The 20,363-nt window shown below is 45.8% G+C and overlaps 1 protein-coding gene across 1 annotated transcript in view; it reads left to right on the top strand.

The window, feature by feature from the left end:
• The first annotated feature begins 19,374 nt into the window (after positions 1-19,374).
• gria4a (glutamate receptor, ionotropic, AMPA 4a) overlaps positions 19,375-20,363 on the top strand; it is a 102,380-nt gene continuing 101,391 nt past the window's right edge. Inside the window, exon 1 of the mRNA XM_056441687.1 lies at positions 19,375-19,453. Within this exon, the coding sequence (XP_056297662.1) occupies positions 19,375-19,453 (79 nt within the window). The remainder of the gene's footprint in view (positions 19,454-20,363) is intronic.

Below are 20,363 nucleotides of genomic sequence, written 5' to 3'. Positions count from 1 at the left end.
AGACAGGTGTAGGACATGAGACAGGTGTAGGACATGAGACAGGTGTAGGACATGAGACAGGTGTAGGACATGAGACAGGTGTAGGACATGAGACAGGTGTAGGACATGAGACAGGTGTAGGACATGAGACAGGTGTAGGACATGAGACAGGTGTGGGACATGAGACAGGTGTAGGACATGAGACAGGTGTAGGACATGAGACAGGTGTAGGACATGAGACAGGTGTAGGACATGAGACAGGTGTAGGACATGAGACAGGTGTAGGACATGAGACAGGTAGGACATGGAAACAGGTGTAGGACATGAGACAGGTGTAGGACATGAGACAGGTGTAGGACATGAGACAGGTGTAGGACATGAGACAGGTGTAGGACATGGAGACAGGTGTAGGACATGAGACAGGAGTAGGACATGAGACAGGTGTAGGACATGGAGACAGGTGTAGGACATGAGACAGGTGTAGGACATGAGACAGGAGTAGGACATGAGACAGGTGTAGGACATGAGACAGGTGGGACATGAGACAGGTAGGACATGAGACAGGTGTAGGACATGAGACAGGTGTAGGACATGAGACAGGTGTAGGACATGGAGACAGGTGTAGCACATGGACAGTAACGAGACGAGACAGGTGGAGGACATGAGACAGGTGTAGGACATGAGACAGGTGTAGGACATGGAGACAGGTGTAGGACATGAGACAGGTGTAGGACATGAGACAGGTGTAGGACATGAGACAGGTGTAGGACATGAGACAGGTGTAGGACATGGAGACAGGTGTAGGACATGAGACAGGTGTAGGACATGAGACAGGTGTAGGACATGAGACAGGTGTAGGACATGAGACAGGTAGACATGAGACAGGACAGGACATGAGACAGAGGACATGACAGGTGTAGGACATGAGACAGGTGTAGGGACATGGAGACAGGTGTAGGACATGGAGACAGGTAGGACATGAGACAGGTGTAGGACATGAGACAGGTGTAGGACATGAGACAGGTGTAGGACATGGAGAACAGGTGTAGGACATGAGACAGGTGTAGGACATGAGACAGAGTAGACACACATGTAGACACACAGGTGAGACATGAGACAGGTGTAGGACATGACACAGAGGACATGAGACAGGTGTAGGACAGTAGACACAGAGGACACACAGAGGACATGGAGACAGTAGGACAGAGACAGTAGGACTGAGGACAGGTGACACACAGTAGACACACAGAGGAGACACAGAGGACACAGTAGACACACAGAGGACACACAGTAGACACACAGAGGACACACAGACACAGAGGACACACAGACACACAGTAGACACACAGTAGACACACAGTAGACACACAGAGGACACACAGTAGACACACAGTAGACACACAGAGGACACACAGTAGACACACAGAGGACACACAGTAGACACAGAGGACACACAGTAGACACACAGTAGACACACAGAGGACACACAGTAGACACACAGTAGACACACAGAGGACACACAGTAGACACACAGTAGACACACAGAGGACACACAGAGGACACACAGTAGACACACAGAGGACACACAGTAGACACACAGAGGACACACAGTAGACACACAGAGGACACACAGTAGACACACAGTAGACACACAGAGGACACACAGTAGACACACAGAGGACACACAGTAGACACACAGAGGACACACAGTAGACACACAGTAGACACAGTAGACACACAGTAGACACACAGAGGACACAGAGGATACACAGAGGACACACAGTAGACACACAGAGGACACACAGAGGACACACAGTAGACACACAGAGGACACACAGTAGACACACAGTAGACACACAGTAGACACACAGAGGACACACAGAGGACACACAGAGGACACACAGTAGACAAACAGTAGACACACAGAGGACACACAGAGGACACACAGTAGACACACAGAGGACACACAGTAGACACACAGTAGACACACAGAGGACACACAGTAGACACACAGAGGACACACAGAGGACACACAGTAGACACACAGAGGACACACAGTAGACACACAGAGGACACACAGAGGACACACAGTAGACACACAGAGGACACACAGTAGACACACAGAGGACACACAGTAGACACACAGAGGACACACAGTAGACACACAGTAGACACACAGAGGACACACAGTAGACACACAGTAGACACACAGAGGACACACAGAGGACACACAGTAGACACACAGTAGACACACAGAGGACACACAGTAGACACACAGAGGACACACAGTAGACACACAGTAGACACACAGAGGACACACAGTAGACACACAGTAGACACACAGTAGACACACAGTAGACACACAGAGGACACACAGTAGACACACAGAGGACACACAGTAGACACACAGAGGACACACAGTAGACACACAGTAGACACACAGAGGACACACAGTAGACACACAGTAGACACACAGAGGACACACAGTAGACACACAGAGGACACACAGTAGACACACAGAGGACACACAGTAGACACACAGTAGACACACAGAGGACACACACAGTAGACACACAGAGGACACACAGTAGACACACAGTAGACACACAGAGGACACACAGTAGACACACAGTAGACACACAGTAGACACACAGAGGACACACAGTAGACACACAGAGGACACACAGTAGACACACAGTAGACACACAGAGGACACACAGAGGACACACAGTAGACACAGTAGACACACAGAGGACACACAGTAGACACACAGAGGACACACAGTAGACACACAGAGGACACACAGTAGACACACAGAGGACACACAGTAGACACACAGAGGACACACAGTAGACACACAGTAGACACACAGAGGACACACAGAGGACACACAGAGGACACAGTAGACACACAGTAGACACACAGAGGACACACAGTAGACACACAGTAGACACACAGTAGACACACAGAGGACACACAGTAGACACACAGTAGACACACAGTAGACACACAGTAGACACACAGAGGACACACAGTAGACACACAGAGGACACACAGTAGACACACAGTAGACACACAGTAGACACACAGAGGACACACAGTAGACACACAGAGGACACACAGTAGACATACAGAGGACACACAGTAGACACACAGTAGACACACAGAGGACACACAGTAGACACACAGTAGACACAGTAGACACACAGTAGACACACAGTAGACACACAGTAGACACACAGTAGACACACAGTTGACACACAGTAGACACACAGAGGACACACAGTAGACACACAGTTGACACACAGTAGACACACAGAGGACACACAGAGGACACACAGTTGACACACAGTAGACACACAGTAGAGTGTCAGGCTGTGTTCCTCTGTCTCCTCTGTGTGAGCTCCTGCTACCCGGGATGTCGGGTGTGACAGTAAGTAATAAAAACATGACTTTTTTTGTAAAAACTATTAAAAGTAAGCAATAAAAAACATTAAAAATAAGTAATACATGCTATTTTGGAAAAATCATATTTACGGTTATAGATCTGGAGTCATATTGATCATCATATCTTTGGCCTGTGGACATAAACTGTACCTTAACTTGTTTAGTTTAAAATCCATATTTTAGTCATTAGATAGAATTACAAAAACAACAACAACAACAACAACAACAACATCAGGTTGCATATCAGGAAGAGCATTAAGAGCATTATGCACATGCTGTGTCCCTGACAGAAGGCAGTGTGCATGTTTTCATACAGGAAGATTATATTAATGAGATAATACAGTTTATTGTTGTGTATGTTGTGTATCACGGTGGAGAGTTTAACCCGAGGCTTCCTAGGAGGTGTTTCCTCTCTCCTCTCTCCTTTCTCCTCTCTCCTACATCTGCTCTCCCCCTCATGGTTTTATGGTTTATGCTGAGTATAAATATTAAGGAATACAAATAATAGGAAGTTTTCTTAGAGTTGATTGTGTTTTGATTATCGGAGGACGCTCTGTGGCAGAGTATATATATATATATATATATATACATGATTATTAAAAATTCTTATATTCTTATATATCTCTATATACACATGATTATTCTAAATTCTTATATATATATATATACTGTATATATATAAATGATTATTCAAAAATCGTATATATATATATATAATTATATATATACTCTGCCACAGACCCTCCTAATATATATATATATATATATATATATATACTGTATATATAAATGATTATTCAAAAATCTTATATATATATATATAATTAATTATATATATATATATACTCTGCCACAGACCCTCCTAATATATATATATATATATGAATGTAAGATGAAAACAAATATTATTACATTTGTATATATATATATATATATATATATAACATTTAGAATAATCATTTATATATAAATTATTATATTCTTATATATAAGATTGTTTTCTTATATATAAATATATATATATATTAGGGCTGTCAGCGTTAACGCGTTAATCTATGCGATTAATTTGGCCGCGTTAACGCACTAAAATATTTTAACGCAATTAACGCAATTTTTTTTTTTTTTTTTTTTTTTTTTTTTAAACCGCGGCAGTACGGTTTGACACTGTTTCCGTTTTTAAAACAATTATTTCTCCGCGAAAATAAGGATCATAAATCAGTTTAACTCGTGGATGAATCAGTCGGGTTTCCTCCTGCTCCTCCTTCCTCCCGTCTCCCCCTCTGATACACAGAGGAACGGAGGGCGACGTGTCGGGTGACGCGGCGCGGAAAGAACTCGTCACACGAAACCTTCACCGTGATTTGTCAATCCGTTTTCTGTCAACATTTCGGTTAAAAAACAACCAATGAACACTCAGTAAATCACAAAGGACCTCCCACCTCACAGGTTAGGCTCATTTAGCAGCCTGTCAGTCAGAGAACCAGAGAACACGGCGTGAGGACAATGAGCCTCATTTCCTTCTGTACACATTACATCTATTGCATCTGTCCATCCTAGGAGAGGGATCCTCCTCTGTTCTCTCCTGAAGGTTTCTTCCCTTTTTTCCCCCCTGAAGGGTTATTTGGGAGTTTTTCCTGGTCCGATGTGAGGTTTTGGGGCAGGGATGTCTATGTGTACAGATTGTAAAGCACTCTGAGACAAATTTGTAATTTGTGAAATTGGGCTATACAAATAAACTGAATTGAATTGAATTTCAGAGCTGAGATTATTCTGGAATGTTTGATGTATAACACGTGGGTATGTGTCACATGCAAAAGACTTTAAACGGTGAATTTAATTTATTTTGTAAAATGTATAAAATGCCCCCAGCCTCCAGAGGGTTAACGTGACATATGTGAATGTCAGTCAGTTACCAAGGCCACTGGTTCTGCTGTTCAGTGGTAAAGATGACAGGACCAATGGGGTCTCAATATACTTTTTTTTTTTTACTAATCTGATGTTTCACTGAAGAAACAATTTATCATCCACGATATTAAATACCTCGCTGGCACTTTATATGTAGGAACCTCTTTGAAAACACAGCTCTGTGTGAAGTTTGGTCTTTAAAAAGAAAGAAAACACTTTTAAGTGCGATTAATTAATCGCAATTTCAAAATGTGCGATTAATTAGTTAATTTTTTAAAATCGATTGACAGCCCTAATATATATATATAAGACAATAATTTTGTCATATCAGTAAATAACAAAGCATTTGGTATTTCTACTGCATACACACTTCATAAATTGGGGATTGGACCAAACTCACTCGTTCATTAAAGATGGATTTGATGGTGTTAAATCACCTACGAACACAGACCATAATTATCATAACAAAAGAGAGAGCACACATTGTCGCTCGGTGTTTTACGTCGTTAATATTTCATTCATGTCGACACCGATAAAAAGCACGCGGAAATAAAACACACAGAAACCATGAATTAAATAATTGATCATAGTGTAATGTGCTGTCATGCATACACATGCACACACACACATGCACACACACGCACGCACATACACACACATGCACACACACGCTTACAGGATGGAGGCGTGTCTGCAGCGCAGATGGGATGTCTTCAGTTTAGGGGGAAAACAAACGTTCCATTATTCATGTTGATTAAACGTCTCCGTCGTAATGTAACAACAACAACAGGAAAAGTGGGAAAACCGCTAAAGCCTCTAGTCCCATCTCCATATTCATGTTCACAAACACACAATAACAACACACTCACTGCTCGTCACGCATGAGCGACGGGTCAGTTTCTACTGCGTTGGGTTGCTGGGAGGTTGTGGAGCTGTTTGCTAAAATGTAACATAAAACAATAACAAAGATACGACAATAACAAACATAAAACAATATCAAACATAAAACAATAAGAAACATAAAACAATAACAAAGATACAACAATAACAAACATAAAACAATAACAAAGATACGACAATAACAAAAAACACTAACAAACATAAAACAATAACAAAGATACAACTATGAAACATAAAACAATAAGAAACATAAAACAATAACAAAGATACAACAATAACAAACATAAAACAATAACAAAGATACGACAATAACAAAAAAAACAATAACAAAGATACAACAATAACAAACATAAAACAATAACAAAGATACAACAATAACAAACATAAAACAATAAGAAACATAAAACAATAACAAAGATACAACAATAACAATTGTCTTTATGAAAAGTGGAGAGTATTGAGGCTACCGTAATTCCTTATATACGGTTAATATACTTCTAGAATAATAATTTAAACCATAAATACGAGATCCTGTTGTAGAATGTGGTCGATTATTATGAGTTTCTTGGAAATCGCTTAATTTGCTAAATGTCTTGCGCAATATTTGTTGTTTACTTAAAGCGCTAAACGCTAACGCAATGTTGTGCTTTTGCTGCATGTTCCTTTATTGTTATTATTATAATTATTATCAATATTTAAACATACTCACATGTATCACTTCAAATGTTCTGGTCACGTTGAAGTCGCTGTTACTTTCCACCAGAAGTCACACACACACACACACACACACTCTCACACACACACACATACAGACACACATCCTCTCACACACACACACTCACACACACACACACACACTCAATCACACACACAATCACACACATGACGTGTTCGTAATGTGAACACACATCTTCTTCTTCCAATCCAATAATTTCTCTGAGACAAAATTATCTGCAGGCACATTGAGATCACAGAGATGTGAACATCATCTCCACACACACACACACACATGTACACACACACGCACACACACACACACATGTGCACACGCACACACACATGTACACACACACATGTACACACACACACAAATGTACACAACACAAACACATGTACACAAACACATGTACACATGTACACACACAAACACACACACACATGTACACACACACACATGTACACACACAAACACGCACACACACACACATACACGTTCAGCTGTGTGGTTGAGCTTCAGATCATACGGGTCGGGGGGGGGGGGGGGGGGTATTTGTTTGTGTGTGATAGAGGGCAGGGGAGTGTTTCTATTTATTTATTTACAATCTGCTCCATGAAGGAATCAAATCTGCGTCTGAGAGGAGGTCAGAACCCAGAACCCAGAACACAGAACACAGAACCCAGAACACAGAACACAGAACCCAGAACCCAGAACCCAGAACTCAGAACCCAGAACACAGAACCCAGAACCCAGAACCCAGAACACAGAACACAGAACCCAGAACACAGAGGAGACATGAGCAGCATGTTCATGGGCTGTTTACTGCTGGTGTTGTTGTTGTTGTTGTTGTTGTTGCATGCAATTATATTATAATCATCATTTTAGCAAAAGAATCCCAACAATATAATCATTTAAATGTCCACACCATCATTCTCTGTTCAAATACAGAAGAGAGGGAGGAAGAAGAAGAGAGGGAGGGAGAAGAAGAGACGGGGAAAGAGGAAGAGAGGGAGGAAGAAGAAGAGAGGGAGGGAGAGACGGAGGAAGAAGAAGAGAGGGAGGAAGAAGAAGAGAGGGAGGAAGAGGAAGAGAGGGAGGAAGAGGAAGGAAGAGATGGAGGAAGAGACGGGGGAAGAGGAAGAGATGGAGGAAGAGGAAGGAAGAGATGGAGGAAGAGGAAGAGAGGGAGGAAGAAGAAGAGAGGGAGGAAGAAGAAGAGAGGGAGGAAGAGGAAGGAAGAGATGGAGGAAGAGACGGGGGAAGAGGAAGAGACGGATGAAGAGGAAGGAAGAGATGGAGGAAGAGGAAGAGAGGGAGGAAGAAGAAGAGGCGGAGGAAAGAAAGAGGAAGAGGCGTGGGCCTCTGCTCTCGTCCCTTCAGCCTCATTAGAGAACATCTGAACCCACAGATGTCGACCAGGAGCCGGGCAGCCAGAACACACACACACACACACGCAGACACACACACACACACAGACACACACACACACACACACGCACACACACACACACACACGGTGTGAACACACACACACACACACAGTGTGTGCGCTCCCAGATGTTCCTCTGGCTCAGTGAGACTCGGTTTCTGTTTCATGGTCAAGTTTCACAAATATGAACAGAACCATGGAGGAACATCTGGAACCCAGCAGGGTTCTTCAGAGTGATGCCAAGGCAGAACCATTTATGGTGCCTCAATGAACCTTTCAAACCAGGGTTCTCTAAAGAACCATGTCCTTAAAGAGTTCTTCAAAGAACCTATAATGGTTCCTCCAATGAAAAATATGGTTCTCCAGTCGGTGATGGTTCTTCGTAGAACCACAAAGACTTTTTAAGGAACCATTTAAGAACCTTTATTTTGTGTGTGCTTTTCTGTAGATATGTGTCATCCAGCGGTATGAGTGTGCATGTGTGTGCGTGTCTATGTGTGTGTGTCTATGTGTGTGTGTGTGTGTCTTTGTGTGTGTGTGTGTCTATGTGTGTGTGTCTATGTGTGTGTGTGTCTGTGTGTCTATGTGTGTGTGTGTCTGTGTGTCTATGTGTGTGTGTCTATGTGTGTGTGTGTGTCTATGTGTGTGTGTGTCTATGTGTGTGTGTGTGTGTCTTTGTGTGTGTGTGTGTCTATGTGTGTGTGTGTGTCTATGTGTGTGTGTGTCTGTGTGTCTATGTGTGTGTGTCTGTGTCTGTGTGTGTGTCTTTGTGTGTGTCTTTGTGTGTGTGTGTGTCTATGTGTGTGTGTGTGTGTCTATGTGTGTATGTGTCTGTGTGTCTATGTGTGTGTCTATGTGTCTGTGTGTGTGTGTCTATGTGTGTGTGTGTCTGTGTGTGTGTGTCTATGTGTGTGTGTGTCTGTGTGTGTGTGTGTGTCTGTGTGTGTGTGTGTCTATGTGTGTGTGTGTGTGTGTGTGTGTGTGTCTGTGTGTCTATGTGTGTGTCTATGTGTGTGTGTGTCTATGTGTGTGTCTGTGTGTCTGTGTGTGTGTGTGTCTATGTGTGTGTGTGTGTCTATGTGTGTGTGTGTGTGTGTGTGTGTGTGTGTGTGTGTCTATGTGTGTGTGTGTGTGTGTGTGTGTGTGTGTCTATGTGTGTGTGTGTGTGTGTGTGTGTGTGTGTGTCTGTGTGTATGTGTGTGTGTCTATGTGTCTGTGTGTGTGTGTGTGTGTGTGTGTGTCTATGTGTGTGTGTCTGTGTGTCTATGTGTGTGTGTCTATGTGTCTATGTGTGTGTGTGTCTGTGTGTGTGTGTGTGTGTGTGTTCTAGCCCTCTGCCGGCCCGCGGGCCCGTCCCCGTCTCCGATCCGTCAATCGTTGTGCGATGACTCGTCCTCTCCGGCGCTCAGGAGGTCGTGATCTGACAGGCGGCGCCACTTTGTGCGTCTGGCGGCGCCTGGAAGACGACTCGTCAAGAAGGGGATGAGAACAAGTTGAACAGGCAGCGGGTTCCACTGAGGAGGACTCACACACGGAGGGGAACTATTATGTTGCTCTTCACAAGAGAGGTGCATTCTGGGAGATGTGTGGAGACGATCAGACAAAGACAGCTCAGGTGTTACTGATAGCAAAATAGTCAAAATAAAGGTTCTAAAATGGTTCTTTAAAAGGCTTTGTGGAACCATCACCTACTGGAGAACCATTTTTAGAAATTGTGCCTTAAGGACAATTTTTGAAGGGTTCTTTGAGGCACCTTTATAGGTTCTTTGAAGAACTCTTTAAGGACATTGTTCTTTAAAGAACCCTGGTTTGAAAGGTTCTTTGTAGAACCATAAATGGGGCTTTCAGGAACCATGTTTTAAAGGTTCTTTGAGACACCTTTATAGGTTATTTGAAGAACTTTAAAGGAATGGTTCATTAAAGAACCCTGGTTTGAAAGGTTCTACGTGGAACCAGAAATGGTGCCTTAAAAACATGTTTTGAAGGTTCTTTGAGACACCTTTATAGGTTCTTTGAAGAACTATTTCAGTAAATGGTTCTTTAAAGAACCCTGGTTGTCACGGGGGGATTAGGGTGGACCCAAATGCACGACTCAGGAGACAATAATGCAAATAAAGATCCTTTACTGAGAGCCTCGTCAGGAACGGAACAGACAGAATAATCAAACTGTGGAACGCTCGAGGGCTCGGTCGGAAAACACAAGACAACCTGGCAGAGGACAAGTGAGGGAACCTGAGTAGACAGGGACTAACGAGGGGATGGGCAACAGGTGAGACGGGCAAGAGGACCAGGTGAAGGTAATGAGGGACTAACGAGGGGATGGGCAACATGTGAGACGGTCATGAGGACCAGGTGAAGGTAATGAGGGACTAACGAGGGGATGGGCAACAGGTGAGACGGGCATGAGGACCAGGTGAAGGTAATGAGGGACTAACGAGGGGAGGGGCAACAGGTGAGACGGGCGTGAGGACCAGGTGAAGGTAATGAGGGACTAACGAGGGGATGGGAAACAGGTGAGACGGGCATGAGGACCAGGTGAAGGTAATGAGGGACTAACGAGGGGATGGGCAACAGGTGAGACGGGCAAGAGGACCAGGTGAAGGTAATGAGGGACTAACGAGGGGATGGGCAACAGGTGAGACGGGCAAGAGGACCAGGTGAAGGTAATGAGGGACTAACGAGGGGATGGGCAACAGGTGAGACGGGCATGAGGACCAGGTGAAGGTAATGAGGGACTAACGAGGGGATGGGCAACAGGTGAGACGGGCATGAGGACCAGGTGAAGGTAATGAGGGACTAACGAGGGGATGGGCAACAGGTGAGACGGGCGTGAGGACCAGGTGAAGGTAATGAGGGACTAACGAGGGGAGGGGCAACAGGTGAGACGGGCGTGAGGACCAGGTGAAGGGAATGAGGGACTAACGAGGGGATGGGCAACAGGTGAGACTGGCGTGAGGACCAGGCGAAGGTAATGAGGCACTAACGAGAGGATGGGCAACAGGTGAGACGGGCGTGAGGACCAGGTGAAGGTAATGAGGGACTAACGAGGGGAGGGGCAACAGGTGAGACGGGCGTGAGGACCAGGTGAAGGTAATGAGGGACTAACGAGGGGATGGGCAACAGGTGAGACGGGCGTGAGGACCAGGTGAAGGTAATGAGGGACTAACGAGGGGATGGGCAACAGGTGAGACGGGCGTGAGGACCAGGTGAAGGTAATGAGGGACTAACGAGGGGAGGGGCAACAGGTGAGACGGGCGTGAGGACCAGGTGAAGGTAATGAGGGACTAACGAGGGAGTGACCAGAGGCAGCTGAAGGGAGCTGGACTGACGAGATGAAAACTACGAATAAAAAAAGGTGTGGAGCTAAACCGTTACACTGGTTTGAAATGTACTTTGTAGAACCAGGTAAAAAGCCAGGTAAAAAGGTGCCTTCAGGAACCATGTTTTTGAAGATTCTTTAAGACACCTTCATAGGTTCCTTGAGGAACTATCTAAGGAAATGGTTCTTTAAAGAACCCTGGTTTAAAAGGTTCTTTGTAGAACCATAAATGGGGCTGTCAGGAACCATGTTTTGAAGGTTCTTTGAGACACCTTTATAGGTTCTTTGAAGAATATTTTAAGGATATGGTTCTTTAAAGAACCCTGGTTTGAAACATTCTATGTGGAACCAGAAATGGTGCCTTAGAAAACACGTTTTGAAGGTTCTTTGAGACACCATTATAGGTTCTTTGATGAACTATTTAAGGAAATGCTTCTTTAAAGAACCCTGGTTTGAAAGGTTCTTTGTAGAACCAGAAAAGGTGCCTTCAGGAACCATGTTTTTGAAGATTCTTTAAGACTCCTTCATAGGATCCTTGAGGAACTATCTAAGGAAATGGTTCTTTAAAGAACCCTGGTTTGAAAGGTTCTCTGTGGAACCATAAACGGCTCCTCAAACGTTGGTGGGACTGCAGTATGTGCTTTTTCGTGCTTTGGTTCCCCTAAATGTTTGTATTTTACCCCCAAAGGTTCTCCAGAAAGCGGGTTATGGATCATGAGGTGACTGCATGCTGCTGCCTTCTCTCCATCACCGGTGAAATGTTCCATCGATCCCTCCATGAAGAAGTCGGCCTCGAGTCTCTGCGGCGTGTTCTCAACGCTCCGCTCCTCCGCCGCCATCGACGCCGCTGGTCCTGAGCGTCCTCAGAGGAACGGACAACTCCGTCACGCCGCCATCGATCTGCATCGGCTGCGTCTCCTTTTGTCTCCTCCAGCGGGACATGTGATGGATGAGGGGGGGGGAGAGATGTTCTGTGAGGAGGAACGAAGGAGATGAAAGATACAGAGGTGAAGGAAGCTTACATAGAGGCCTGTCCGCAGAACCATGAAGGTGCTACCTGGAACCAAAATTCTTCAGAGTGATGACTTAGAAGAACCATTTCTGGTTCCACAGAGAACCTTTCAAACCAGGGTTCTTGAAAGAACCATTTACTTAAATAGTTCTTCAAAGAACATTCAAACAATGATTCTTTAAGGCAACATTTATGGTTCCATTAAGAACCTTTCCTTAGATAGTTCTTCAAAGAATCTTAAAAATTGTTCTTTACGGCACCATTTCTGGTTCTGGGTTAGAGAACCATGTGTTCCGTGTGGTGGGTTCTGATGTTGGCCTTGTGATGCGCTGAAGGAACAGCAGGAGAGTAAAAGGAGGAGCGTCAGTGTGGAGGAGTAAAGGTAAGGGATGAGTCAGAGGCCACGTGATTGGCTCAGCTGGAGGATGAAGCTGAGATAAACTGTATGAGGAGGAGGTTTAGATTGATGAGTCATCACAGGAAAGGGACGGGGGAAGAGAACCAGAGGAATGCATGGATGGAGAACCAGAAATTAAAGTGCAGACAGAAAAATAATGGTTCTTAAATGGTTCTTTAAAAGGCTTTGTGGTTCTACGAAGAACCATCACCTACTGGAGAACCATTTTGGAAATGGTGCCTTAAAGAAACTTTGAGACACCTTTAACGGTCCTTTGAAGAACTCTTTAAGGAAATGGTTCTTTAAAGAACCCTGGTTTGAAAGGTTCTTTGTGGAACCAGATGGTGCCGTAAATAACCATTTTTCTGAAGGTTCTTTGAGACACCTTTATAGGTTCTTTAAAGATTTTTTTAAGGAAATGGTTCTCTAAAGAACCCTGGTTTAAAAGCTTCTTTGTAGATGGTTCTTCAACAGCATCACTCTGAAGAACCCTTTTCGGCTCCTCCAGATGGCCCCTCCATGTGTGTGTGTGTGTGTGGGGGGGGGGCGGTTAAAGGTTACTCCTGCGACCTTTCCAGCCGCGTCGACGCCCCGTGACTCGTCTGTGGTGATTGGCCTGATGCTGCGTCAGGAGAATCTTCTGGAAGGTTGTTAGCGTGGCGCCCGTTAAGTATCAAAGTTAAACGTAAAAATATTTCCAATATAAAGGTAGAACATTTCCAAATAATCGATAACAACTTTCCAAATTAAAAGGTAAACAATGTCTAAATGTAAGGAAAAAAATGTCCAAATCAAAGATAAAAACTATTCTAAATTAAAAGGTAGTAAATATCGAAATTAAAGATAAAAAGATTATCAAAATATAGGTAAACAATTTCCAAATAATCGATAACAAATTTCCAAATTAAAAGGTACAACATGTCCAAATTAAAGGTACACCGTGTGTTCCTTGACCTCACCATCTGAGGGTCAGTGATTACGTGACGCGACAGGACTCCGATGCTCTTTATTCACGAGGAGCTGTATTGACTGAACTGAGTAATTGAATTCGGCCGATTCAGCAGACGAGTATTCCCGGGAGGCAGCGGACGCACGGATGACTTTATTTGGATGAATCGAGTTTGGATACGTAGAAGAGACACATCGTGTGATATAGAAGAACAAATAATACGTGTAAACTATGACATCATCCATATTGGTGACGCTGTGGGTGGAGCAGAGAGGTGTGAGGTACCGTGTGTGTGTTGAGGAGAGACGTTACGATAAAGGTAATTTATCGTTAAGTATGATGATCGGCTATTGGATTGTAATTTGAAGGGTCATACAAACCAGAACACACACATGTAGCATGTTAGTCACACAAGACCATCAGAAAGATGCTAAATCTAAATAAATAAAAATAAAAGTAAACAATGTCTAAATTAATGGGGGGGGGGGAATTCCAAATCAAAGATAAAAAATTCTAAATTGAAATGTAGTAAATATCCAAATTAAAGGTAAAAATATTTCCAAAATAAAGGTAAAACATTTCCAAAAAATCTATAAAAAAATGTCCAAATTAAAAGGTAAACAATGTCAAGAAATGAAGAAAAAAAATGTCAAAATTAAAGATAAGAAAAATAAAAAATTAAAAGGGAGTAAATATCAAAATTAGAGGTAAAAAGATTTCCAAAATAAAGGCAAAACATTTCCAAATAATCAATAACCAATTTCCAAATTAAAAGGTAAACAATGTCTTAATTAAAGAAGGAAAGAAAAGTCCAAAGGAAAGTAAATAAATAATAAATAATAAATAAATAAATAATAAATAATTACATTTAAAAAATTGCACTGCTGCTGGAACCAAAGACCTTCTGATTGGTTCAGTAGAACACCGATGGCATCACTATTGTTAAGAAAACAAAAGTAGAAAGTCTTCTTCCTGATCCAAAGTTATCCGGGTGCTTCTCTGTTCTCATTGGTGGAGAGCAGATCAACGTTGAAGGTGCCACTCAGTTGTTCAGTTATTAGCTAAACGGCTTCCAATTAGTAATCGGCTGATATTTCAATCTCAGATTAATATAAACGTACCGTGATCGGACCCTAATCAATGAGTTTATTTTGACTGAACACGATGCAAAAGGATATGAGCAGAAGTTTTTTGTTTTTTGTTGTTTTTTGGCGTCATTGCAAAAGGCGAGTTTGACTCAAACTGTGTGTTCTCGAACAAAATGTTTATTATTAGCACTCTTCATACGATGCATTAATCATGTGTCACGGGGTCACGCCCAATGTTCACAACATGGCCGCCGCCGCACTTGAAAGACAAGAGGCAGCGGGGGCGGAGCCTTACTGGTTAGTGGGTAACACACATGTTGTGTTGTTGTTGTTGTTGAGTGTCTTTGAACTGGATGTAATATTCAGAATGATGAGTTCCTTCCTTTGATGTTTCCTGAGCGCTCTGCTCACTAACAGAGGAGCTGTGCCTGTTGGTGGATGAACACGTGTGTTCAGCATCTTGAGAACATTCCAGATGAGTCGTGAGACGGAGAGAATCAATAAGTTATGAACGACTCTGAGGCTCCGCATGTTCTTCATGGATCCACTGGGTCCTCGTTTCTGGTAGAAATCATCTTCCTCCAGCTATTTATGAACTATTGATCACTCACCTTTAGAGGTTCTTTAAAGAACTCTTTAAGGACATGGTTCTCTAGAGAACCCTGGTTTGAAAGGTTCTTTGTGGAACCAGAAATGGTGCCTTAAAGAACCTTTTGTTGAAGGTTCTTTGAAGGTTCTCTGTGCCACGGAGGCCACGTGATGGAGTCACATGATGGAGAGATCCACAGAGGAGAGACCCTAGAGGAGAGACCCTAGAGGAGAGACCCTAGAGGAGAGACCCTCAGAGGAGAGACCCTCAGAGGAGAGACCCTAGAGGAGAGACCCTCAGAGGAGAGACCCTCAGAGGAGAGACCCTCAGAGGAGAGACGCTAGAGGAGAGACCCTCAGAGGAGAGACCCTTAGAGGAGAGACCCTCAGAGGAGAGACCCTCAGAGGAGAGACCCTCAGAGGAGAGACCCTAGAGGAGAGACCCTTAGAGGAGAGACCCTTAGAGGAGAGACCCTAGAGGAGAGACCCTTAGAGGAGAGACCCTCAGAGGAGAGACCCTAGAGGAGAGACCCTAGAGGAGAGACCCTAGAGGAGAGACCCTAGAGGAGAGACCCTCAGAGGAGAGACCCTCAGAGGAGAGACCCTCAGAGGAGAAACCCTAGAGGAGAGACCCTTAGAGGAGAGACCCTTAGAGGAGAGACCTTTAGAGGAGAGACCCTCAGAGGAGAGACCCTCAGAGGAGAGACCCTAGAGGAGAGACCCTTAGAGGAGAGACCCTTAGAGGAGAGACCCTCAGAGGAGAGACCCTTAGAGAGACCCTCAGAGGAGAGACCCTAGAGGAGAGACCCTAGAGGAGAGACCCTTAGAGGAGAGACCCTAGAGGAGAGACCCTTAGAGGAGAGACCCTTAGAGGAGAGACCCTAGAGGAGAGACCCTCAGAGGAGAGACCCTAGAGGAGAGACCCTTAGAGGAGAGACCCTAGAGGAGAGACCCTAGAGGAGAGACCCTTAGAGGAGAGACCCTAGAGGAGAAACCCTAGAGGAGAGACCCTTAGAGGAGAGACCTTAGAGGAGAGACCCTTAGAGGAGAGACCCTCAGAGGAGAGACCCTAGAGGAGAGACCCTCAGAGGAGAGACCCTCAGAGGAGAGACCCTAGAGGAGAGACCCTTAGAGGAGAGACCCTTAGAGGAGAGACCTTTAGAGGAGAGACCCTCAGAGGAGAGACCCTCAGAGGAGAGACCCTTAGAGGAGAGACCCTAGAGGAGAGACCCTTAGAGGAGAGACCCTTAGAGGAGAAACCCTAGAGGAGAGACCCTTAGAGGAGAGACCTTTAGAGGAGAGACCCTCAGAGGAGAGACCCTAGAGGAGAGACCCTTAGAGGAGAGACCCTTAGAGGAGAGACCTTTAGAGGAGAGACCCTCAGAGGAGAGACCCTTAGAGGAGAGACCTTAGAGGAGAGACCCTCAGAGGAGAGACCCTCAGAGGAGAGACCTTAGAGGAGAGACCTTAGAGGAGAGACCTTAGAGGAGAGACCCTTAGAGGAGAGACCCTAGAGGAGAAACCCTAGAGGAGAGACCTTAGAGGAGAGACCCTCAGAGGAGAGACCCTCAGAGGAGAGACCCTCAGAGGAGAGACCCTTAGAGGAGAGACCCTTAGAGGAGAAACCCTAGAGGAGAGACCCTTAGAGGAGAGACCCTTAGAGGAGAGACCCTAGAGGAGAGACCCTCAGAGGAGAGACCCTTAGAGGAGAGACCCTTAGAGGAGAAACCCTAGAGGAGAGACCCTTAGAGGAGAGACCTTTAGAGGAGAGACCCTCAGAGGAGAGACCCTTAGAGGAGAGACCCTAGAGGAGAGACCCTTAGAGGAGAGACCCTTAGAGGAGAGACCCTCAGAGGAGAGACCCTCAGAGGAGAGACCCTCAGAGGAGAAACCCTTAGAGGAGAGACCCTCAGAGGAGAGACTCTCAGAGGAGAGACCCTTAGAGGAGAGACCCTCAGAGGAGAGACCCTCAGAGGAGAGACCCTAGAGGAGAGACCCTCAGATGAGAAACCCTAGAGGAGAGACCCTCAGAGGAGAGACGCTAGAGGAGAGACCCTAGAGGAGAGACCCTAGAGGAGAGACCCTAGAGGAGAGACCCTTAGAGGAGAGACCCTCAGAGGAGAGACCCTCAGAGGAGAGACCCTCAGAGGAGAGACCCTCAGAGGAGAGTCTCTCAGAGGAGAGACCCTCAGAGGAGAGACCCTAGAGGAGAGACCCTCAGAGGAGAGACCCTCAGAGGAGAGACCCTCAGAGGAGAGACCCTTAGAGGAGTCTCTCAGAGGAGAGACCCTCAGAGGAGAGACCCTAGAGGAGGACTCACTCCTCCCTCTAACATCCGGACTAAGAATCTGTTTCTACCTTTTATTTTATTATTCTATCGCTGAACAAAATACCTCTTCGTCTTCCTCTCTTTCTTCCTCGCGCAGGCGCTGCTGCCGGTGAATGATCCGGCGTGTCGACCGGAGACATGTGAGCTCACACACCGGACCTCCTCCCCCTTCTTCTTCTTCTTCTTCTTCTTCTTCTTCTTCTTCTTCTTCTTCTTCTTCTACTTTATTTTAGTTCCCGCTTTCTCCCGACGAAGCAATATTGCTTATTAATATTGAGGTTTATTAATAGGTTTATCAAGAGGTTGCAGCTTCATACGAGCCGGTGTTACAGCGAGTTAAATACGGGAGGCAGAGAGAGAGAGGGGGAGAGAGAGAGGGAGAAAGAGAGGAGAGAGAGAGAGAGGAAGAGAGAGAGAGAGAGAGAGAGAGAGAGAGAGAGAGAGAGAGAGAGAGAGAGAGAGCGAGAGAGAGATGAGGCGCGCATGTCCAGTGGGCTGCTCTCCTTCAGCTTGCCAATAATCCACCCCCCCTCCTCCCCTCTCCCTCCTCCTCTCCTCTCCTCCCTCCTCCTCCTCTCCTCTCCTCTCCTCCCTCCTCTCTCCTCCCTCCTCTCCACCTCCACCCTCCCTCTCCCCCATCCCTCCTCTCTCCCTCTCCTCCCTCCCTCCTCCTCTCTCCCTCCCTCCTCCTCTCTCCTCTCTCCTCCTCCCTCTCCTCCCCTCCTCCCTCTCCTCCCTCCCTCCCTCTCCCTCTCCCTCCTCCTCCTCTCCTCCCATCCTCTGCCCTCCTCCTCCTCTCTCCTCCTCCTCCCTCCCTCCTCCCCCTCCCATCTCCTTCTCCTCCCTCCTCCTCTCCCTCCCTCCTCCCTCCCTCCTCCCTCCTCCCTCCTCCCTCCCTCGCTCCCTCCTCCCTCTCTCCTCCCTCCTCCCTCCCTCCCTCTCCTCTCCCTCCCTCGCTCCCTCCCTCCCTCTCTCCTCCCTCCTCCCTCCCTCCCTCCTCCCTCTCCTCTCCCCCCCTCTCCTCTCCACTCTCTCTTCCCGGCTGTGCAGCTACATGTGCGCCGGACACGGAGCTCTCTGGGCGGACGGAGCGGACCGAGCCGCCATGGAATAGGAATATCCTCCGGACCGCAGGGGGAATACACCTCTCTCTCTCTCTCTCTCTCTCTTATTCTATCCTCTCTTCTTTTTATCATTATTACGCCTTTCTCTCTCTCTCTCTCTCTCTCTCTCTCTCTCTCTCTCTCTCTCTCTCTCTCTCTCCCTCTCTCCTCTCCCGATGTCTCTCAACAGTTTCTGAAGGAAACCGGGACCATGAGGATTCTCCTCGTCGCGCTGCTCGCCGCCCTGGGGGGGCCGGTGGGGGGGGCTTTCCCCAGCTCCGTGCAGATCGGTGAGTCCGGAGGGCGGCTCGACATTACGCGCACGTGCACTTCGATCAGGGGGGGGGGGGGGCACCGGGAACCTCCACACACACACACACGTAATCCATGTAAAACTCACACACCGTGTGTGTGCAGGACTTATGCTACACACACACACACACACGCACACACACCGTGTTTCCCTCTGGTGCATCGTGTCTGTTATAAGATGTTTTGGGTTTATTGGTGAAACTCATGTGGTTTATTAATATTAATAAAAATCATAATAATAATGAGAATAATCAGAATAATCATAAATGTCTTTTCATTTTCACTAAATGTGTTTTTATTTGAAAGGTTTCTCCAGCTTTATTCCCTCCAGTCTACTTCACTGTTAGGACACTGCAGCATTCTCTCTCTCTCTCTCTCTCTCTCTCTCTCTCTCTCTCTCCTCTCTCTGTCTCTCTCTCTCTCCTCTCTCTCTCTCTCTCTCTCTCTGTCTCTCTCTCTCTCTCTCTCTCTCTCTCTCTCTGTGTCTCTCTCTCTCCTCTCTCTCTCTCTCTCTGTCTCTCCTCTCTCTCTCTGTCCCTCTCTCTCTCTCCTTCTCGCTCTCTCACTCTCCCTCTCTCTCTCTCTCTCTCCCTCTCCCTCTCTCTCTCTCCCTCTCGCTCTCTCACTCTCCCTCTCTCTCTGTCTCTCTCCCTCTCTCTCTCTCTCGCTCTCTCGGTTACCCTCCTGTCAGGGCAGGACGCTGCACGTCTTTCAACCTTATAGATCAGAGATAGAGTCAACCACACATGCATGGAGCGTCTCTCTCTCTCTCTCACACACACACACACACACACACACAGACATGTGGTAATGAATGCGCTGCATCTCTCCTTATGGGGGCAGCTGGGAGGTCCTGTAATGAGATGCGGCTCCTTGACTCTCTCCCAC

This window comes from Pseudoliparis swirei, chromosome 20 (genome assembly GCF_029220125.1).
Source record: "Pseudoliparis swirei isolate HS2019 ecotype Mariana Trench chromosome 20, NWPU_hadal_v1, whole genome shotgun sequence".
NCBI classification, from domain to species: Eukaryota; Metazoa; Chordata; class Actinopteri; order Perciformes; family Liparidae; genus Pseudoliparis; species Pseudoliparis swirei.
Note: the sequence above shows the minus strand (reverse complement) of the source record. Positions and strands in the feature narration are given on the sequence as shown.